The sequence below is a fragment of the Notolabrus celidotus genome, chromosome 12 (assembly GCF_009762535.1).
Source record: "Notolabrus celidotus isolate fNotCel1 chromosome 12, fNotCel1.pri, whole genome shotgun sequence".
NCBI lineage: Eukaryota > Metazoa > Chordata > Actinopteri > Labriformes > Labridae > Notolabrus > Notolabrus celidotus.
In genome coordinates, this window is record NC_048283.1 from 18,716,391 (window position 1) to 18,740,414 (window position 24,024).

General features: G+C 38.8%; 1 protein-coding gene across 4 annotated transcripts in view; it reads right to left on the reverse strand.

Moving 5' to 3' along the window:
* col14a1a (collagen, type XIV, alpha 1a) overlaps positions 1–24,024 on the reverse strand; it is a 173,862-nt gene that overhangs the window by 19,881 nt on the left and 129,957 nt on the right. For all 4 annotated transcript variants that reach the window (XM_034696948.1, XM_034696946.1, XM_034696947.1 and 1 more), the window contains 8 exons: positions 23,655–23,732; positions 23,153–23,239; positions 16,799–16,852; positions 13,639–13,734; positions 12,966–13,019; positions 6,883–6,936; positions 415–468; positions 211–282 (listed from right to left, as the gene is read on the reverse strand). In XM_034696948.1, coding sequence (XP_034552839.1) covers positions 211–282; positions 415–468; positions 6,883–6,936; positions 12,966–13,019; positions 13,639–13,734; positions 16,799–16,852; positions 23,153–23,239; positions 23,655–23,732 — 549 coding nt within the window. The remainder of the gene's footprint in view (positions 1–210; positions 283–414; positions 469–6,882; positions 6,937–12,965; positions 13,020–13,638; positions 13,735–16,798; positions 16,853–23,152; positions 23,240–23,654; positions 23,733–24,024) is intronic.

A 24,024-nucleotide genomic window follows, 5' to 3' on the forward strand; every position in this document is an offset into this window, starting at 1 on the left:
GCGGGTTTACGGTCCACACCACGGGCCTCTCGGGAGCAGTCCGGGCTTATAAGTACGCTGGTTAATGAGGTTCAGGTTGGGTCACAGTGACACTAAAACTGTGAAGCTATTTTTCCAGCCTTCACACTAAATGACTCATCCCAATGCTCTTATCTTGAACAAAGTCAATTGTGGAATAAGACAAAATGATGACCAACAATTTTAACTCACAGGAAACCCTTGATCTCCTGTGGACCCTGCTGAACCACCCGGTCCTGGAGATCCTGGCGCTCCTGGGGCCCCCTGAGAAAGAAAGAGAAAGAGAAAGATAAAGAAAGTGAAAGGGGATTAATGTGACAAAAAGGAGAGAGTCAGTGCATAAATCAGGGTGATCAATCAGACAAAATGATTAGATGAACAAGAAAGATGTCTTACCACGGGCCCAGGAGTTCCTTGCTGTCCCTGCGGTCCACTATTACCTGGCAGACCCTGAGAGACACAAATAAGTAGACTTAATGTGTAAGATATTAGGTCATTATTGTTGGTTTTGGGGTGTTTTTATTTTAGATCAGTAGTAAAGTGTGTGCCCCATGTACAGAGGCTAAGTTCTCCCTGCGGCAGCTCAGAGTTTGACTCCAACCCTTGGCCCATTTGCTGCATGTTAACGCACACTCTCTTCCTTGTTTCAAACTCTATCCAGTGTCCTATCAGATGAGGCAAAGGCCAAAAACATAATTTAAAAAAAAGAATCAAATATAAATAAGAAATAACTGTGGGTTGAACTTTTGTCCAAATAGAAAGACACATTTTCACCGAGTCTCTTGACAAAACTTTCTCCAGCACTGGTCTTCTTTAATTTAATCCACAGTACAGCTGACATAAACTGACTCAGAAGCCGTTGAATCTGCTTGTACTGGTTGTTGTCCAATCAAAATATCTGTAACTGACTCCAACCAAAGCCTTTAGGGTTTGCTTTACTTTCAGTCAAAACACAGGTGCCTTCCTCACTTTAAGTTGTCTCAGGGTGTTTCACCATTTAATGTCTTCTCCATGATGCTGTGGTTTGAAGAAACATTCATACCTACCTGATGTCAATATAGGACGTGTTTTTCCATTCATGTATTATGTATAATAACATGATATATAATAACATGATTGGGGCTTTGCTGCTCTACAATATTTATGGGTAGCTCAAATTGACCATATTCAGAGCTGATAATAATACACTTGTTTGAAACTGAACTTAGCATCAGATCGTTCTGGAAAACAGCTTCACTTGAAGTTCGGCTGGTCCTTTCATTCTAGTTTTGGATGTCTGGAGTTATTTTGTGGAGACTAATTCATTTTCAACATGACACAGTCCTACTCATTTTTATCCTTGTGAGAGTAGAAGCCATGCATTAACAACAATACATATATTTCATTCAGTTAAGAACACAATGATGCTAGATGTTTGAATAAAAATGTATCCAATGACTTGGAAGAAGCACTAAAACACTAGCCCATGACTTTTCTCCAGTTTCTTTGTGTGTACTCTAGACATCTGCTGTGTCTTGCTTGTACAGTTTTTCTAATCCAATCTAGTAAGACAAAGAGGGACAGCAAACATTGAAGCAGGAATTTCCCCTGTGATGAATCAAGCTCGGTTAAAATCTCACAGGCAAATTTACCCACCAAACAAACAATTTCCTAGTTTTCTTTTACTTCTTCTCTGAAAAGACGAGCCAGGACATGACATCAGGAAGCTCCTCTGTGAGAGTCACTGCAGTGTCAGGCAGTAAACACTCGTCCTGGTAAACCAACTAATGAGACTCTAGAGGAGGCCTTAGTTCCTAACAGTGTTCAAAGTCTCACAATGTCACACACTACTCTCTTTGAAATCCATTCAAACTGAGAATAAGTTGTTTGGGAATAAGAAAAATCTCTGTCTTAGCAAAGACAGAGATTTATAGATAGATATTTGTAAATACCAATTCTGTCTAAAAGAGCCTTTCTCTCGTTTTCCTCCTTCAGTTTCATTCAAGTTTAAATAAGAAATATGGACTCCCGGCCTCTCTAACAGGAGTCAGGTTCATTAAAATGTGCTGCTGCTATTTTCAGAGCTACAGTGCAACAGGTTCACAGTCTGACCTGTGTTCTGAAAAAATTGGTGAAGCTGATTAAATGCTACAAAATAATCAAACACTTGCTATTGAACTTGGAGAGTTTGAACCCTGCAGATAAATCCTAATGGGAACTTCTTTGTGTTGGAGAGTTCACTATCTTAAGCAATGATTTTGAGACGAAATGATGACAGATTTTCTCTCTCTCTTTTGTTTTTGGTCTTTCAGTCACAGGAGTGCCCCTGTGTTTTCATAAGCCTGTGATTGCAGAGGGGGACATTGATCTGCAGTGTTTGGTCCTGAGTTGAAAAAGTTTTGAAAAGTTCTGTAAAGAAAGCAACAATGACAAAATAGAGATTTATAGCTTTCCTTGATCCATCCATCTCACTGATACGGACAAATACCAGGAGACAGTAACTGCGGTTCAACTTATCTCACTGGCTGCTGCTACAGTACTCTTTTGGACAGACTTGTTCCTTCTTTATACTAAGCCAGGTTTTCTTCTGTTCAGTATGTACTGGATGATGAAGGAGCTGTTGTTGGATCACCCGCTCGTTAAACGCACAGCATTGTGAATCAATATCGCCATTTTTTTTTGTGTTGACGTTCCTCTTTCAGTATCGTTGTGAAATGAATGGCTGTGGCAGAAATGACTGTTGCATCGATAAACTCTTGAGAATTGATTTTTTGGAGTATTCACTGCAACCACTTTCTTACTGCTTTTATCACATCAGCTGAAAAGAAAAAAGAGTTTGAAAAAATCAGACTGAGCACTCTGCTGTATACATTTGAGTGTGATGCTGCTGTTTCTCAGAAGAAATCAAGACATGACTCTAAGATGTTCCTTTTTTTGCATTTGGAGTACAATGACCACTTTGTGATTTCACCAAACAAACGTGGATTTTTTTCTCTAGACAAGTTTCAAAAATACAAAACATACAAGACATCTGTAGCATTTTGATGACATACAGATGTTTAGGCTGACCACCACAAACTAGGATGTACATCCTGGTTAAACCAGCTAAAGGTGTTCCTCGATTATTCATTTCACTTGCTACACTCAACAACTTCATTAGTAAATTCTTCACTTGTAAATGCAAAGCTTTTTGTTAACACGGTACTCAACATACTGCTTCATTAAACCTAATTCTTATTTGTTTTTATCATCATAATTTTAATTATCATCATTGCTATTGTTTGTTTGTACTTGAGTTATCTTCATTTTGAGGTACACTTTTTTTTTTTCATCATGTTCATCAAGCTTCAACTGCAAAATCATTGATAAATCATAAATACTAACATAACATCCTTTCTAAATCAAACATTTCAAGCATTATCATTATAAAATCTCTTTTAACGAAAGCAGAAATTTCACATTAGGGTCATTATTAAATGGGTTTCAGCGTTTGAGTTGTTCCAGCTTTATGTATAAACTAATGTAGCTCTAGCGAAAGTTCAGACAGGAACCCTATAAGAGCAATCCCACTAGTTGTTCAACTCTCCTCTCCCTCGTTTAATAGCTCACTCGCTTCTAGCTGCATGCTCATCCCATAGCTCAGTGGCACGCCCTTATCATCAGCCTATCAACTTTCTGCTACACCTGGTCTCCGCAAAGTCTTCAATTCCTGGAATTCATCAACAGCCACCACCAGTGTCTGGACTCTAGGGGGAATTCTTCTGCTGCCAAATTCACACATCCTACGCTCACAAAATTATCCCCATAGAGTCCTTACCCCAAAGATTTCTGTCAAGTTTCATTATTCATTAAGTTGTAATAAATAACATTTAATCTTCAAACTGTGTCTCTCCTGATTGAAATGTGAGAAGTGTAGATGGTAATAGTTTTGTGAAGTCTCAGAGTCGAAAGGAGATGGATAGCCTTTGGTATTATTGCCTTACTTCAGGTGCCAGTAATTACTACCCTTACATTACCTTGTGAAAAGTTGCTGTTAGTCAGATAAGATAATATATGAACTAAACTGGAGTAATATACATGTGATGATACGGACAAAATGCCATTCCATTTCTGCAGCCTTAAATTGGTTCCTCAAATCTTCAGAAATACTTTAGCCAAGAGCTTTTAAAATTAAAATTAGGAAAGCAGCAAAAACAGTTTGAAATCAAGTCCTTACAACACATTAGAGAATTTGGCCCAGGTGTTGTTTTACAGTTGTTAAGTGTTTTTATGGAGCTTATATGAACCAAAACAGAATTTGAGTTCATGGTTTTACTGCCAAAAGTTCATGATCTCCAAACCTATCTGGAAGCAGGAGAAGAAACTTAAGCCAACATACGAATGACTTGAAGCAAACCACATGACAGGCCTCAAACTACACATGACGTCTTGTGTAGACTATAACTGCGGGAGTGATGGCCTATCAGCCAACAAACAGACAGCAGATGGATGATGTGTCGATTCTTTCACCTCATGGGAGCCAGACCAGGACAAAACTCCTCTGATATCATGTCACGAGTTTGGATAATAACCTCCTCTTTCTGCTCACCGACACATTACGCTCCCTGACTGCGTTATAGTTTTGGAATTTACAGCCCTGTTGGGTATTGTAAGGCCTGATTCCTCTGTCAGCCACCTGGTGACACTGAGCTTTTATGAATGGGATCTTCAGGAGGGGGTTTTCAACAATCAAGGGAAGACTTGTTTTATGAAAAAACATAAAACAGAACAGACAACACAGCTGCACATTAGGAAACAACACGCAGCTGGAAAAGTACAGCAAGTATTTTTAAAGAGACTTGTAAAAACACTGTGAGTATCTTTAAGCATAGAAATATAATCCTTAATAATAATAAGTATGTGATAGTTTTGAATGTTTAATTGTTGCAACTTCATATATCAGCCACCTGTAGAAGTGTGAGTAAAGTGTAAGGGGAAGATATGTATGTATGTGTATGTTACATTGAAGATTGTGGGTGCATCTCTCCTTGTCATGGCATGGTTTCGTTTTTGTTTTTGTTTTGTTTTTGTACTCTATGGTGTTTTGTAAACTGTTTGTCCGAATAAGAATGAAGAAAAATGAATAAACAGAATTTTCCCAAAAAATAACTGTTGCAACTTTTGCATCAGAAAACTGCTTATTCATGCTGCTACTTGACATCATCTTCCCAAAAACTCCTAATCTTAATGCTTGTTCTTCCCCCTGTCCTCTGTCATACTTGTGCGTGAGTAACAACATCAAGCAGATATAACACAACAAATAATGAACAACTAGCATTTCTAAGTACAAAGAACTTCTTTAACCTCTCAGTTATTGTCTTTGTTGCTGTACACTCCTACGCCTACATGCATTTTATCATAACACTTTTCAAATGACCTTTCAGCAGAAAGCTGAGTAAACAATATCAAACTAGATTTATTTCTTTGCCCATTTGTTGATAGTTTTATTCATGTACACAACTTTCAAGGTTGTATAAGGTTGCGTTTTACCTCATTTAACCAAAACTTAAAAAAAAATCTTACACTAATTTAGATCTTTGTAAACAGACTAAATGGCATTTTTTTTTAACATTACAATAGAAGGATGCATCAGCCCTTACCTAAACCGCAATCAGATATAATCGCCTTTGTTACTTTATTGACGCCTCATTCTAATGAGGTGGAAATCAGCGACACCCACTTCCCACACCCAAAAGAGATTTTTAATAACTTAAAACTTGAGAGAATTTGATATACATTAAAAGGATCCTCTTGTAAATTCAGAGAGGTGTCGGCCCCCTTCCTTGTTTATGCAGAAAAGATAATTTTCTCACTTAATCAAGTCTTGTAATTATTCTTTTGATGTATGTACTTCTTTAGTATATCTTATTTTGTCTTCCCTCTCCTACTCTGCTTCAAGGACTGAGATTACTGTGCATACCAACAGCCATGATCCAAATCGGACAAGTTAACAAGCTGCCACTACTGCGGTGTTTTCTCCCTACACAGCTGTGTATTTAAATACAAGTTAACCCTGAGAAGTGAGAAATTTCAACTGTTATCATTACTTTTTGTATAATTTTAATTTCTAAAATGAAGTAAAGGACGTCAGGAGGAACCTGTAGAGTACTCAGCTGCTTATTTAATTGTGGGAAACAGAAGCTTTGAGAATTAGAATAAGTGTATAACACAAGCCTTAACTTAATGAAGAGTCCTCCTGTATAATAGTGGACACTTTACGTAGATCAACGGTCCACATAGAGGACTAAGATGCTATTCAGGAGCAAATCAAAATTATTTTTGATTTGGTCTCTCTTGTGTTGATTTGTAGATGTCATTTTGTTGTTTATCGCCAGGGAATTAATAAAATGATCTCACATATAATGTTCCTCTTCTGGCTGGCTAAATGTAATCATCACAGACAAGTTGCATTAGAAAATAAATAAAACATATGGGATAATGAATATCTATAACAAAGTATTTGCCAATGAGACTAGTCTGTGATGATTAAGGTAACTAGCTAGCAGAGTAATGTATTTTAACTCTATTCCATTACAAATAAGAAGATACTCAAGTTTTTTCTCTATTTCTCCTAGATGTTGTCAGACTGTTGTTGTCTAATATGTAAGTTCTATATAGTGTTAATATTTCCAGGTTAAAGTACGTTCATCAGCAGGATGTTACTTTTTTAATCCAACTTTCTATGCTTCTGTCACTGTGAGCCGGCAGCAGCAGGCACTGAGTAGCCACCGCAGTATTCGTGCTCATACAAGATGATGAAACACACAAACTGGTTGCTGGATTTGTCTGAAGAATCAAACAGACACAATATGTAACAGTAGAGGTGATGTTTGTTTATTAGCTTACCCTCGGTCCTGGTGGGCCATCTCTTCCAGGTGAGCCCTGGGCTCCAGAAACACCCTAAATAAAACAGAAACACACAGATTTGAAGCATAGCATGTCATTGAACATTAAGTGCAGGTATACATGGGAGAATGTGGCACTTAAATTGCTGATGTGAACTTTTTGTTAAGGTAATGAAAAATAAAGTCCTTCTATTCTCAGTAATGATAAGCTGATTTTCCTTAAGATGAGTTTGTAACCAGTGGATCCAACTCCTTTATTCATTCATTACTGTCCATTACAGTGCAAAACTTGAAATTTTCAAAGGTTATTCCTCTGACAGATTACCTGCAGCATATCAAAGATTGTCTCTTTTCTAAAAATGATTAAAATGCAAATGTCAAAACAGATTAGGGGTTTCTGTCTTGCTCAACAGTGCTTTGACAGCATTGGACATAAACTTGATTTGTGAAAGGAGCCCACCTCTAACCCTCGGGGTGCACAGAGCTGTCCCTGTACCAGCACGCTACCCTGCTGAGCTCTATCTCCCGCCCCATTTCCCCTCCATCCACCTCTCTGCAGGTCAGTGCACACAGCCGGGTCCAAAATACAGTCATGGATTAAGTGTTGAGGTGATTTATCTCTGCACTTCAGTATTAGTGCAGAGCTCATAAAACAGGACAGTTAACGCTGTTAAAGGTTCCACAAATTACAGGATGGGGTCGGAGAGGACAGGCCGCCAGTGATTAATGAGGTACCGCTGTTTAGATGTTGGCTGATGTGAATTCTCCCAGGACAATGGCAATAATATTCCTGGTCCTGCTTTCACACATGTAAATTCCAACACACACACACACACATACACACACACAGGCACACACACAGATACAAGATACACACACATAAGGGACAAGAAAGCAAGCCAGTGCAGCTGCAGTTGGAAGGTATTTCAACATGTTACAAAGATTTTCAGTGTTCTGTTTCAAACAAAAGTTATGACAGAGATTAGGGCCACATCAAGAGAAAAAAAAGAAAGAAAATTTAGATTTTGAGAATATATTCGTAAATTTATGAGAGATAAGTTTTAATATCACAAAGATAAAGTTGTAATTTTACAAGAATAAAGTCGTGAGACAAAAAGTTGCAAATTTACGAGAATAGACTCTTAAATCACAGGACTGAACTTGTAAATTTAGGAGATAAAAGTCCTAAATTTATGATAATAAATCTGTGGTTCTTTTGAGAACAAAGTCTTTATAACAGGTTTTGTTTCATCTTTATGTTTGCGGAAATAACACGTAAGGGGAAACCTGAAAAGTTGTCTTCCTGCACTAAAATGATGATCGTGGATCATTTTGTGAAGTTGAACTCAACAGCTGAGGTCAAACCGTGTTTGCAGAAGCATGTATAGGCTGCCATTTAGCCGCTCTTTTCATAGCAGACTTTCTAAAACAATCAATTCACAATCCTGATACTATCAATGTTTCATAATGAATCCCTGTACTTGTGTTTTTTATGAAATTTATATTAAAGTTTAACTTGAAAAGATGCTTTGTGTTCCTGATTGTAGTTCAGGCGGCTGCAGGCTGTTCTTGTGGTCTGTCCCTCCAAAATAACGTAAAGGTTTACTACAGTCTACAATTATGATGTTTTTTCTTATTGATTTATGACTTTAATCTCTTAAAATGTGACTTTAACCTCGAAATCTGAATTTTTAAATATAAGGTGGCTCTAATACTCTGTCGTAACTCATGACTCATGAAGAGAAATAAAACTTGATGATAGAAACTATTTGGAACACTTAACGCTGTGTCCACGCTTAATGATTACAGTCACAATTTCCACCCTCCAACAGCTTACTTTCAGAATTGCTGACAAAAGCAATTCACCGATCTCTTTGTTAAAGCTTTAGATGCACAGATGCATCACCAGCACCCAAGATACATATCTGGTAGGTTAAAAATCTGAACCCATCTGCAAGTCCAAATCCTGAGGTGTGAAATTAGTTTTGAAGTGCATTGACAGAAGCTACAAATAAGAGCCGATGAGATCACAAACCATGATACATAGCAAAGGAAATATCAGCAGGTGGGAGGTCGTAATATCTGCAAAAAAATCAAATCAAGCTTTTTTTTCTTTCTTTTCTTTCGAGGTTTAACGACAAAAATAAAAACAAAAACAATTTAATGAGTAGCTGTTCTCAAGAAGCTAGATGTTTGGTGTATTTTTTGGTGTCCTGCATCACTTCTGGCATGTAGGTAAGTAAGCGATGAAGATCAGATATCATTAGACCTTTATTTTACCAGGTAAAATGTTTAAGAACCAGTTCTCATTTACAAACATGACCTGACCAAGAGGCGCCAACAGGAACACATACACACAGAGACATATAAACATAAAATAGAACAAAAGTGAACAAGTAACAAGTAATGTTCGTGAGGTGTAAAAAAGTATGTGTATATGTAAGTATGCATGTAAGTAAAGCCTGAAGTGATCAGCAGGAGCAACAATCAACTAAAATCTGTTGAAGTTTTAGCTTGAAGGTTGTGAGTGGAGTCAAAGTTGAGAGTTTGAGGGTGTTTTGTAAGTTATTCCAGATAGTCTTGGATGTTTTTTGTTTTTAAGAAGAATAAACCGACAGGAATGAGTTACACCTTTCAATGGCATTTCATTTCGTTTCTGAGCGCAGCACTTTTATTAGAGCCCTCTCTAGCTGGTGCTTGTAATCAGTTTACAAAACAAAGTGTTTACACCTAGCATGTAGTTACAGATAGAGAAATTATCTTTTTTTAAATGTTAATTATCATGCTTTTTAATTACTTAATCATTAGAATTAAAAAATATTGCTTTCAATTTCTGAGTCTGTGTAACATATGTGGATGAGCATAAGAGGCTAAAATATGCTTAGACCGCTGGTGGCCTAGCGGTCTTATTATTCCACGTATAGAGGCTGTAGTCCTCGTCGCAGAGGTCGCCGGTTCGACCCCCGGCCTGTCAACCATTTACCGCATGTCGTCCCCCACTCTCGACTCCCCGTGTTTCATGTTTCTCCTCAGCTGTACTATCAAATAAAGGCGGAAAAAGCCCAAAAATATATCCCTAAAAAGAAAAAGTAATAAAAACATTTTTTCATACTTTTTTTTTTGTGTTAAAATGTAATTTTATCCAGTTACAGCAACGTTTCAGTAAGGTAAACATCTATCAGTGCTTTTGCTTTGTTATTTTATACATGTCGCAGATATACTGACATGCACACATGGACAAACATTACCAGTTCACACGCCTACCACAGTCCCTCAAGCAGGACTTGAGTGAGGAGGCTAAAGACATGAATAATAAGAATCAAAGTGCGAGAGCGTCTCTGATTCAACGCATCAACCTTGGGATTGCTTTACTGCAGAACAACACACACACCTAAACGCACAGTAGGTACAAAAAACAGGCAGCAAAGTACAGAATATACAGTACAACCGCACACAAAATCTATATCCCCTCTCAGACTAACCGTGATTATTATCCAAAAACACAACCACTGATAAACAGAGTAAAACACAGTAACAAACACATGAACACAAACACACACTTTGCTGTTCATGGCTGCTGCATTTTTCACTGTCTAATCAAAACACAGGTGGAGGGGATGCTGATGACAAGGTTACATGATATTTACTGCAGTGAGGGACGGAGAAAGAGAGAGAGAGATGGAGAGGGAGAGATAAAGGGAGAAATAGAGAGGGGGAGAGGGGGGACAGAGGGAAGGAAACAGGAAAAGGTAATTGATGTTTTAGAGTTGTGATATTCTCTGTGGTCCCTCGTATATTACAAGAGGGCCCTGGAAGCTACAATATTCCCCCACTGAGCCACACACACACGCGCACACACACAGGAAAGCACACACCCATTCATATTCCTCTCTCTGACAAAACGCATTATTACCCGGTAACATAGTGCGGCACAGGGCAGCGCTGCCAGCTTTTATTAATAGGACTATGCAGGCAGTGGGAGAGCAGATAGTGCTGCATCAGGAGGTGTTGCAGCTCTCTGGTGAGCTCTGTGAGAGTGGTCGCTCTCTCCTCATGAGACAAGGTTACTGCTTATACAAATCGGGATTCATCTGAAAAGTGTTGTCTTAGAAACACTCAAGTTAACTTAATTGAAAATTTTTATTTCATAGCACACATTGAAGCTTCAGTGAAGAAGCTGAAACTACGGATACATTTTAGAAAGGAGTCTAACTTTGACAAATTAGCCATGAATGCTCTCATACATGTGACCTTTAAAAGGATTTTAGAGTTCAGTAATGCTGCCCTGTCTCAATTCCTCTCTATGGCTCTTCCTCTTATCCTGCAAAGATCAGCATATGTGAGGATGGTCCATGGTTAGCCTTCAAATGGCTTTCAAACTGAGCATTTTCAGATCGAGGCTTTAAACAGAAAAGAGGGAAACAACTCATGTAAAGCTTAAATTATGTCATTTGAGCCCTGTCAGCGTAACATAATAATAATAATAACAATAATAATAATAATAATAATAATAATAATAATAATAATAATAATAATTGTATTTGTAGATGCACTTTTCAAAAACAGGTTACAAAGTGCTTTACATGGGCAGCAAAATAAAACAGGCAGATCAGAAAAACACACAAGTCAAGATAAAGAAATAAAACACATTTTAAAAGACATAAAATTCCCCTAAAAGAACTCTAAAGGAATAAAATTATTTTAAAATATATTTCTTAAGACGGTTCAAATAAAATAAAGTCAAATAAAATTCAGATAAAATCCGGGAAGGCTCTACGATAAAAGTATGTCTTAAGAATGGACTTAAAAGAGCTCTCAGACTCAGCAGACCTGATCTCCTCGGCAGATTGTTCCAGAGTGTCGGACCCCTTCCAGCACCCCATAATGAGACTACCACTCTGGTGAGTGAAAGAACTTGTTTCTAATTATCATATAAAAACTCAAAAATCCTTTGTGATATTTTGTTGGTATACAGGTAAAGGGTGTGTAACTTGATAATTCAGTTGCTTAACATAATGTCAACAGAACAGCGTTTGTCTTACAGTCAAATGTAATAACACAGAATTATTAGTCCGTCTTACATTTTATTTATTTGTTAAAAAAAATCACAACTTTTTAAATATCCAATGAGAGAGGATACAAATCTCTATTTGTACAAAACAACACCCTTTGTCAGTACTCTGTCAATTAACAGGGAATTATCCTGAGAAACAAACACTCATTTAATCAACCTCAAGCAACATCGCCTATGACAAAAATAAGACAGACTGATTTCAAATACTGTCACTTGAAACACTAATGAGCACTTAAAGTAATTGCTTTCTCTTGCTTCTTGCAATTTTTCTGTTAAACTGTAATTCTGAATGTTTTCTGCCCGCTTTGCTTCATATCAGGTACTACCTGGTTTCTAACATGTACTCACATGTTGTTTTGTGCTTTCTATTTTGTATTCTTGTGTAGAACCATGAAACCAAAACAAAACAAACCAAACCTTGAGCGGCGTCTCACTTTCGAGGTAGAGTTTAACTTCTAAATCTTGAAGCTCTGTTCCCAGGGTCCACTATTCAGTCTAGCTGCATTTCTTGTTTAAATGGAGCCATACAAATAAAATGTATTATTATAATTGAGTCTGTCCTTGCTGATGTCCACAGCTCCCTGTAGTAAACCATTTAATTAATTCTGTATCACCTCTGATTGGTTCAGTGCCCAATAATGGAGACGCTGGTAATGATTATTCACATCTCAATGATTTCATTACAAGGCTCTGTGTTTGTGTAAACCTAAGTGTGGGAGTCAGCAACAAAGCTGACACCCCCTCCCACCACACACACGCACACACACACACACACACACACACACACACACACACGCACACAGCTTCTTCACACCCCCCTCCTCTCATCCCTCTTTCTCTCATCGTCTCACACTTTTTCACAAAACTGTGATATACATCCAGGCAGGAAAACTCATGGCAGGCAGAGTGTAAAAATAGTCGCCCTTTGGGGTCCAGTTTTGTAATATTGGGGTTGATATCAATACACACTTCCCCCCTCTGTCCTTTTTTCTTGAGAAATGTTGTCTTACCAGAGGTCCGGCTGGTCCGTTCTCTCCTCTCTCTCCCTTCTCTCCAGCGGTTCCCTGTAAAACAAACAATGTCATTACATCTCAGCTGGACTAGTGGTCACACCGATAGCTGTCAAAGGACTGGAAAAACCAACATCAGTAATCTTAATAAGATGCTGAGCGGCACAAGCCCCCGGAACTATTTCAACAGTCAATCTGAGGCAGATTTAATGTTTGTCAGTTTACACTGGCACGTGGTTCACGGCTCAATACTGAGTGTAATCACACACAATTTGTAACCTTTCACTTCTGCTTGCAGACAGGTGAAAGTCAAATGGCAAGCAGCATGCCTCCTTGTGACTAATGCTTACTGCATTAGTTAATGTAGCAGAGTCGCTGAGAAATAATAGCTTAATTTCCCACACATGTTCCAGTCAAAGATTTACATTTTTTTTTTTTTTTTAAGTTATATTTTCAGGCTTTTTTGCCTTCATTGGATAGGACAGCTGAAGAGAGACAGGACATGTGGGGAGTAGAGATTTGGGGAAAATGAAGCTAACTTCTGATGACAATCATTTCATGTTAAAATATCTAACATTAAAATTAATTCAGGAACTTTCTATGACTTTCTTTACACTCTTGAGAACATGGCATTATATTGTCCTTATAAACACACACACAAGAAAAGTCTTACCGGAGGCCCCTGGATAGAGAGACCACTGGGTCCCTGAGGACCAGGTGGGCCTGAAGGTCCAGGAGGGCCAATCCCTCCCACTGGCCCTTGAGGTCCCTGTGAACCCATCACAATGTACTTCATTATTTCACAGGTCCAGTAGGAATGAATTATTTAGTAACATAATCCATACAGTCAGAATATACAAAAATATTAAACCATAAATGTTGGTCATGGAGGAAGACTCATCAGCTCATTAACACCACATACTCTGGAAACAAATCTCAGCTGTGCAATATCTTCATTGTTCAATTATCAAATTTTTGAAGACAAGCTAGCATAACATAGCATTTACAATATATTTTGAGGGAGGTAAAATAAATCTCATCATATGAGATAGAGATTATAGGACAAATTCAGGCCAAAGCTATATATTTTTGAATCGCTTTAACAAACATCCAACAATCTTTAATCAATTGGATCTGATGTCATGGCTCATTTGGTCTATGTGTTTAAACTGCAGAGAAGGTTCTTTCAGTGGGATGAATTCCTGCAAACCACCTCTGATTCACAGCATTGGTGGTTTGTTGGCTCAGCAGCAGTCAAAGCCAAAGTAATCGTCACTCTGGCTTTATTTATTGTTTTACTGTCCAACCATACAGAAACTGGCTTTCTGTCCTTTCTATTCTAGTACAAAAGAAACTTTGGGTCTGACTTTACATGAATGAAGTGGAGAAAGAAATAAACAGAGGATTAAATGTGTTAAATCATGTTTAACTTAATGATAAATAACTGTAAATGTTGGAGCACCGCATTACTTTAAGGTTTATTTGGATAATTTCACAAGTAATTTTCCTGTTTATAAATACTTGCACTAAAAAAGAAATGAACCAAAACTGATTAATGAGAATGAAAAAGGAGGGACTCATGGAGAAGCTGGTCTCATACAACAGACTAATCCAACTATTAAAATAAACTTGGCTGCAGCTACAGAGGTATGAATGCTGCTGACGCAGACAAGTGTGATCTGGCAGACACATATTAATATATAAATGTGTGCCGTACAGTGAGTGAGCACCGGCAGGACAGAAAACCACATCTCACTCCAAAACCAACACAATTAAACACATCAAACAGAACAAACGTGTCCTGTGTTGAGACATTGTTGCATGTTATTTGTTTCATTTTTGGGAACTTTGAGCAAATGTGCTAAGTTTTAAGTTCTGGGTGGGCCTTCAGGCAATGCACTCGATACGCTGTCACTCAACAGAGTCATATGGTTGAGATAAATAACCTCATGCTCTTGACTGACAGCTGTGCGTGTCTGAGCAAAAATAGCGGGACCCCTGCTGCTGCTTTCAAAGATTAAATGTTTAAATTACAATCATAGGATTTGAGTTTTGAGAAGCTTCCAGCAGCACCAGGCTTCGTAGTGGTTGTCACAGCCGGATAGTTTGCAACAGTTTGGACCAGACTGCCACAGCTAAACCAAAACAGATGCAGAACTCTACAAATCTGTCATTAATAGTCCAGACAGGATCAGTCAGAAATGCATCTTTTAAAGACACAAGTAACAGCTGTGATAAGAGTCTGCCTTGAGACTGTGTCTAAAAGGAAGATGACACAGCAAGAAAATGTTGATATAGGATTGCTCAAAGTGACCACTTCTGTTACCCGACAGGGGCTTCACATTCAGTCTGGAGAATGGAGTGGGATGATGTTAAAAAGACTCTTTGTTTGAGTCGGGGACCTACGCATCAGACCCCTAACCTCTTCCCATTTCAGGACAGGGGTGTACTGTCTCTGGAGTAGGGGTGTTGACCGACCAGCATGTTCAGATTATGTATAAAACCTATTATAAATGTGAGTCTCGTCATGTGGGCTCACCCTCATTATCATGGTGGGTGTGATGTATTCACTTCCTGTTAAACCCAGCCTGTCTCTTTTGCCTAGGGTGGAGTTCAGTTTTTAATGGACTTAAAATATATTTTCTATTTCTATTTCTATTTATTGAATGCAGTTTGAGAGGGAGGGTTCATATTATCTATGGATATGACCACATAATATTTCAAAGTTATGTTAAAGGCCCTGTAACAAATACTATCTTTTTCCTAATGAGCATTTTTGCAGCATTTTGGAAATAATCTCGGTCAGTACTCAAGTAAATCAAGATGGCATATATCACCTTTCATGCAAACAATCATGAGCACTGACCATTTACAGGCAGGTTAGAACAATAAGCAGATTGTCTACTCTTCTTTTAGTTGCTCAGTTGCAGAAAAAAACGCAAACATAAGACAAAGGTGGCAAAAGTAAGACCGGACATAGACAACAATCTGGGACTGTGAGAAAAAGTAACAGGGGTTGTTAAGGTCCAATAAGGGAGCTAAGGTGAGCATCTAGGTCATCCCAATTCAATTAGCGGCACGCGGGCCACATGCGGCCCGAAAGCAACTATAATGTAAAATTTAAAGAAGCAGTATTTCAGCATAGGTTTAGTTTAAATACTGCTCTTTTATTGTGTTTATGCCCTTTTAGACGTGGCAATATGTTAATAAACATCCAGTGTGTTTGTTATCTTATCTATTTGTTTTTTCTTTTAAATGGTTAAATTTGCTCAGTGTCTGTTAAAAATGTTCGGCCCAGCTCATGCCCTTAGTCTGAAAATCCGGCCCAACCAAATATTTCATTGAATAGCCCTGGTGTAGGTCATCATTTCAAAAGGTTTCTGATTCTGCCTATACACACTAAAACACCGTCCCTGTGTTTTCAAACTGCAGCATGGTTGTCTTTCAATGTATTAAAAGTGGTGTTGGTGCTTTGCATTAACATTGCAGAAGTTATTACTCTAAAAATGAAATCATATTGGTGTGGGCAAGGCTTAAAATATATATATTTTTTTAAAATATCGACAAATAAATCACACTTGTCATGCTAGCTTCCATAGTTTGTTCCCAACTTGACCCACTATATTTCCTACCCTGTTCCCATTTGCCAAAGCACATTAAAAATTCATTTTTTTGAAATGGAGTCCAATAGTATAGAAATTCCTGAGGTGCTTTTTCTTCCTCGGTTTGGAGCATATGACTCAACCACAAGAATGATGCAGGTAAGACAGTATTTGAAATTCATCATGAGCTTTATGTTCTAGTGAAGAGAAAACAAGGTGAATTTTACAGACCGTCAATCCAGGCTCTCCTCTATCTCCTCTGGCTCCTCTTATGCCTGGACCGCCCTGTAACACACATGAACACACACAGTCAAAACAGCACAAAACATCAAAGTTTGCAATTTCTGCACCAATAGGAGAGTGAAGGTGGAACACACCTTTGCTAAAATATATATCTGTCCCTCAGGAATTCTGTGATACATGATGACTGTATTTTACTCCAGAAAGTTCAGTGGGACTGGGACTACACGGTTCTTATTATAAGTGGATTGTGGATTTGATTGACGGAGTCTGACAGTGATCTGTGCTGTGAAACGCCCCTCTGAGCTGCACTTCATTATGCTGCATATTTAAATCACAGCAGGAATCTGAAGACGTAAACCTCAGGCTGACCCCTCAAGGTTTATCTGGGGACATACAACACATCTGTTTAGCATTGGCCTGTATAGAATACATCCTCTTCCTGTGTTTGCTTAAAGAAGTCTTCCCCGGGGAACAAGGGGGCGATGAAGTGGTCCCTACACTATTTAGCCAGACAGGAAAGGGGGAGGGTTTTATAAAGGAAGAGGGGGATTTACAAGAGGAGACACAACGATGTATTTAAAGAAAGGGATCAGTCCTAATTGATTCATCATTTGAATACTGTTTGTTTTACTTGTTTCTGCACCACATTTATTTATATCACAGCAGAGTGAGTTCAGTTGTCTAATTCTAAACCAGGAATTTGGTTAGCTTGCCTAATGAGTCAGGAGTCATTGGCTTACTTTCAGAGCTTGCAAAAAGGTTTTGAGATTTCAAAACAATGTTAGTATAACATGTGCAGGCACATCTGTGTATTAGTTGATGTTTTGATTTCTCCTTTCTGAACTTGCCCTGAGGTGACCTGATTTTCAGTAAAACATAAGGGACAAAATCTGCAGCACTTGAACACAAAATTCATGCTTGAGTTAAATTGGAGCTATTACAACACAGCAGCAGTTATACAGAGAAAACTAGAGGGACGCCTTCCAATGTTCATCTTTCACAGTACAAAAATTCTCCCTCTGCATTCTCCTTGAATGTTTTTCCTTGCTGTGAAACGGCCATTGCCAATTGACAAAGCAAACAATAAACTCGCTGCCAGGATGAAGACACCTGCTGGAACCCAGGAGCCCCATGTAAGGTACAACTACACTGACATTTAGTTTTTCACTGTAGAACGACTGTGATCCCCATCAGTGTTGACCAACAGTGAAGTGACATTGGGATAGAATTTGTTGTGGTAAATTGATGTTGGGATACAAACATGTGATGATTCACAATGATTAATGATGTTAGCAACCTTGCTGTTATCTCTGCAGGTTGTTTTAATAGAGTAAAAGCGAACAATGGGAGCCTCAGTCTCGTTTGATTTTGGGAAAAACCTGCAGAGAAACTGAAATAATCTTCAAAGAGAAATTATGCAAATAAAATAACACAAATTGTATTCACATTTTCATGGGACTTTAATGGTGTGAGAAAAAAATCAACTGTTATTACTGTTTGACTGAGCAATTTGATGCCAAAGGCAAATTTACATTTCTCAAAATCTTGGCTCTCAAACAGCACGGGCACAATTCAATTTGAACAAACGGGGATGGCAGGCAGAGTTTGTCTTGTTTTTCATAATGTCAGATTGATTGCTGACTGATGTTCAGTACTGAGCAGAGTCTGTGCCAAATCAGGCGGCACAGATAGCAATTCAGTTTGAGCAATCAATATTTTTTCAAATATGACTCAAAGATTTACAAAACCGAACAGACCTGCTGCTCTGTGACACAGGAAGAGACATGCGTCTGACAGCAAACACAAACACAGAAATTACTCTGAAGGAGAAAAGCACAACAGGGCTTTGATGGTGATTGTATCTGAAGAGCAGACTTCTGCTGTAGCTGTATCATAGACTGCCAAAATGTTTCTGGTTGCAGATAGAACAAATAATCGTATTAACCAACTAAATACCAGCTAAAAATTCACCTGTAAAAGGAATGTTTTGTGGCAGCTACTATAGTTTCTAAATCCTTTTTAATGACTCTTTGCTCAGCAGCTCATTCTACTTCCAGCTGTCTTTTCATGGCTGTCTGTGTGTTCAGACAATCCATCCAGTATCCCCACAGATTCAGGTATTTATCTAGCTTTCTTCACACTCCTTGGTTTATCAGACTGAACTAAATCTCAGAGGAAAAACAAAAATTCAGTACACAGCCATTGTTTACAGTGAAACTGTTTTCACAGTCTGATAGGATTTTGAAAGTTTTTCCTGCCTGTAAGAGGCTTGTCTTCCACAGGGGATATAACAAAAATTTACGGTCTTTACAACCATTATATTGTGTTAACAAGGAGAAAGGCACTGCCTTTTCTTCCTTTTCAAAACCCCACTGACGAAAGCTTGCAGTTTCAGCACAAAGTGGCTATGATTCTGCCATTAAACCATTCATCTATGCCCATATACTGCAGTAAAATGTGATATAAGGAGCCCATTTGATGCCAGCCAGAGAAACAGACAAAGACAGAGAGACAGATGCGGCCACAGAGAGACAGACGTGGCCACAGAGAGACAGATGTGGGCACAGAGAGACATTAAATGATAATAAAAAAAGAGAAAGAGAAGAGCCCCAGGCATTTGGGTGAGGTGGAGGTAAGAGAAAAAACAGAATAGAAAAGGAGAAAAATTATGAAAAAGTTGAAAGCTTTCCAGTACAACTATTGATCTCTGGAAGAGAGAGACAGCAACAGAGTGAGAGGGAGAGACAAAAGAGATGGAGGTGACGTGAGAGAGGAGAAAATGTGTCTCCAAATTAGGCTCAACAGCATTTCATTCTAAATTTAACTGAGAACTTATCTTGTTCAAGATAAGTGAAATGCTGGTAGTTTGTTCTTCATGGTTGAGCTGCCTTATTATGTGTATAACATAAAGGAAATGCAACCCCAAACCTTAAAGACTGACAGAGATAAATCAAAGAGACAAATGAAAACCAGGAAAGACATAATGAGTAAGTAGAACAGGCTTGTTGAAGAAAAGAGAAAATGGTGGGATAGTAATCAGGTTTGATGAATGGAATCGTGGCATAATTACTTTCTTAAACTCAACCAGTGTTGATCTACACCCCTCTCATGCCCTCAGTCTCCAATAGCCTGAGTGATGAAGAAAAGAACTTAAGAGTAGGGAGAAAATGAGTAAATAAAAAAAAAAGATCCAGTGAGAGAGAGGAATGCAAAGTGGGAGATTAAAAAGAAAGGAAGGAAGAAGGGAGAGGAGAGGAGAGGAGAGGAGAGGAGAGGAGAGGAGAGGAGAGGAGAGGAGAGGAGAGGAGAGGAGAGGAGAGGAGAGGAGAGGAGAGGAGAGGAGAGGAGAGGAGAGGAGGAATATAGACAGAAGTCTCAGGCTGTAAATGAGCTCATTTACTTGCTCTCATCTCTCAGCCTCTATCAGGTTTACCTGCTGCTGCGTGAGAAGAATACAGCTTCTCCACCAGCTCATCTCTTCCATCTCTGACATACTGAGCCCCAACAGAAAACTTTATTCTTCTTTTCACATATTTCATCACAACAACATCAACTCTGATCAAAATGTAATGTGATGTGTTCTGCTTGTTGTTACTGAGCACCATTAATATCTTAGTGTGCCTTTGGCTGGTTACGATTGATGGCCACATCAAAATGTTCAGTTTTATTGCTTGACATAATGCCACGGATGTCCAGGTGGCTACTCTAAGAAGGTCAAGCAGTTAAATAAGCTGCATGTTGTTGTTATCCTGGGCAGGGGGGGTCAGTGTGGTTAACAGTTGTGAGACCAGTTGGATGTTTACCTAAATTCTCAGAAACAAAGCTGGAGAAACGTTAAAGTGATGAAAGAAACACTCAGGTCCCTGGCAGGAGCTCTTTTGGAGTTTATGCATCCATATGCAGATTCAGTGATTCCGAAAACTAAGAAATTATAAAGGCAAACCCTGTTTTTCTATTAAAGCTAGGGTTGGTAGTCTCGTAAAACTAGCATGAATTTGAATGTAGCATCTCTTCAGGACTCCCCCCTTCCCCTCGGAGCTCCTCCAAAACAACGCCCCCACTCACATGCATGAGCGCCACTGATTTGCGACCATATGGTCGTGACTAGGGATGACCACAATTAATCGATTATCGATTAATTGATTGTTAAGAAATTACTCGAAACACGCATTTTTGTTATCAATTTTCCGTCACGTGGAACAAACATCATGTGGTCTCATATTACACTCAGCTATCAGGGAGGGGTTTTAAGTTTAAAGCATGTTTGATGTGAATCAGCTGTTAAAGGTGTTGCGCACAGCGGAGACGCTCAGTTTGGGGCTAGGGCTGGGGCTGCGGCTGCGCGTCAGGTCTGCACGTGCGCTTTTTTAAAGAGGATCAAAACGCAACTGCTGCCAACAACAACACGGGCACGAAGAGTGACAACTTTAAACAGGACATTTTAACCTTTGGATACAAAGGCAACAGGCTGGGGGGAAATTCAGGTACGCTATGTTTGCAGACCAGCAACATCAGATCCGTCTGAGCTTTTCTGCAGCTGGAGTGATAGTGACCCGGTTGCGCTCCCGGCTGACACCTGATTGAATACACATGATTATTTTTCTCAATAAGAACGAGTAGACAGAAAACTGGACACTGTGAGTCTGAAGTACTTTTCTGGTAGTAGTCTCAGCCTTCACTTTATAAGTTTATTTTAATGAGCCTGAGCGTTGATATTCTGCGTGTCAAACATGTACCTGTATTCAATCCCGTCAGTGATATGCATTTAGTTGCTATAGAAAATATAATTTAGGGGGAAGACAACTTGGCCTTTTTTTTGACGTAAGAATAATAATGTTTTTTTTTTTTTTTATCAATTAATCGATAATTGATCGTTAACATTTCCAAAAATCAATCACGGAAAATACTTAAAATGTACATCCCTAGTCGTGACTGATTCAAAACCGGTCCTCACCAAAACATTATCATAGTGAAAGTTAAAAACACAAACAAACATGGATATTGTTAGTAGACACAACTGTCATGCTAGCATTATCCGTGGTACCACGATGTGACACGATACCAGGAGAAAAGTTATAACACATATAATACTGTAACAACTCTAGATGCTCTTAATTCTTAGACTCAGAGTGTGCGAGCGGGAGAGAAGAGAAATAAGATGAGAAGTTTTTCATTCATTCAAACATTGATTGTTGCTTTGTTGGTTGGCGTGATCACGGCCGACAGTGACCGGTTATTAAAGCTCAACGTGTTCACGAATCTGCTCGTCATCCCTACAGCGTCTGGACTGACGCTACGATACATAAACATTTTCTGTAGGACTTACTAAATGTCATTAATTATTTTGCTTGTCAGAGCCCCCGTGGTGAGAGCTTTTTAGACTCTGAACTGGACTACAGTCCTGAGCAAAGCACCTCATCGGGTCAGAGGGGACAGGCCCGAGGTTGATCGGGAGAAGGGCAGTCAGTAGAGGTAGGGGAAGCAGAGGTAGGGGATGGGGACGAGGAGTACACGCCGGGGAAATGTACACACAGAAGCAGGCAGAACGACAGGACAGGATTTGATTGGTTTAAAATTTTGGACCCCAAAAAACAGGGATTGGTTGGTGTTTTCCCAGGTTTACTCTGGCTGTAGATAGCAGCTTTTTTTTCGCTCTTTTTTAAGAACACATCATGTATTGATTGCCATTGGGACATAAAGATCCTTTTAACCAGTATAACAAAAAGTGTATCTAAATCTGACTACTAACCTCAGCTCTAAACAGGTGTATTAGGTTAGCTATGAACAGAGAGAATAATTGGGTGGATACCTTGTAGTGCAGAATAAATGTTGACTGAGAGACAGAGTCTGTTTCAAATGTTACACAAAGAATGTGCAGCGTTTTGATACATGAATCATAAAACTCAAATGTCTTTTTTCCTTGTTCATAGAAGTTACCACTGCATTTTCCAGCAGTCTGCATTATAAACATCCAACAAAACAAATAAAAAAATCTAAACTTTTTTTTGTTTAACTGGAATAAATATAAACTTTTTTTTGAGCACTGTCTAGACAGTCAAAGGGAATGAGGGAATCATTGATATATGAGGTAAACTCTGAAAGAGAGAGTCTGTTAATGATTGTGTTGTGGTATGAATACCATAAATAACAGCGTATAAAAGAGACAGTGGGGAAAAAAACAAATAAAAGAGAAGAAGAGAGAGCTATATAAAGAGTTCCACACATGTCTATGGAAAGACACACATGCATAAAAGACAAAAACAGACTGAAAACAAGCTCTTCATAGTGGATCGAGCACAGAAGTCTGAAAATGTAATTAAATGAAAGAATCAGTGAGCTTACAGGAGGTCCAGAAGGTCCTGGAGGTCCTTTGCTGTCCTGGGAGCAGGTACAAGCATGAGGCATGGGAGGACACTGCTCCTCCACTCTCTGAAAACACACAATAATACAAACTGAAGAGTGTACAGTGGAGCGTATTCAGTGAAGACATGAACTGCATTGTGACCGATGATAATTGGTTCAGTCTTTACTTGTTTATGTGTGAGAGAGAGAATTCCTGAGGTGCTCATTATGTTCATACCTACCTCATAAATACAATTATAAATCCATCTAACCTCCAGCAGTCTCATCACAGTAAAACCTAAACTAGTACAGAAACCATTTATACACATTCAAGGTAATTTGGTTTAAACTCAATGGTATCTTCAATTATCCCTGATTATCTGAGGCACTTAGTCGGAGCCCTAAACTACTGCACAGTCAAGGAGAACAGGGGAGGGGAAATTATGAATAAAAGTGTGTTAGAGTGTGTGTCAGAGAGTATCTGCTTGTGTTAGCTTCTTACCAATGCTGGCAGCTCACAGCACTTATCTCTGCTGGCCCAGGATGTGCTGCAGATGATGTCGAACATCTGGAGCTGGAACTGTAAACATGCACACACAAACCAAGTGTTACAAAACAACCAGTTAACATGTTTCTAAATGTGGCAAAACTATTGGGCCAACATTATAACTGTGTTTTTTGAAATTGTATTTTTCTTCATTGGTGTTTGGTGTTCATAAGAGCTCAGCTTTGACAGTTTTCTCTGCTCACAAGCTGTAATGACCAGCAGTAAAATGCCAGGATATACTGCAGATACACAATGTCTGGATGACGGCGTCTAGATTCAAGATAAATGCTCAAGTCAACCTAGTTCAAAAATGTAAACCAGGTGT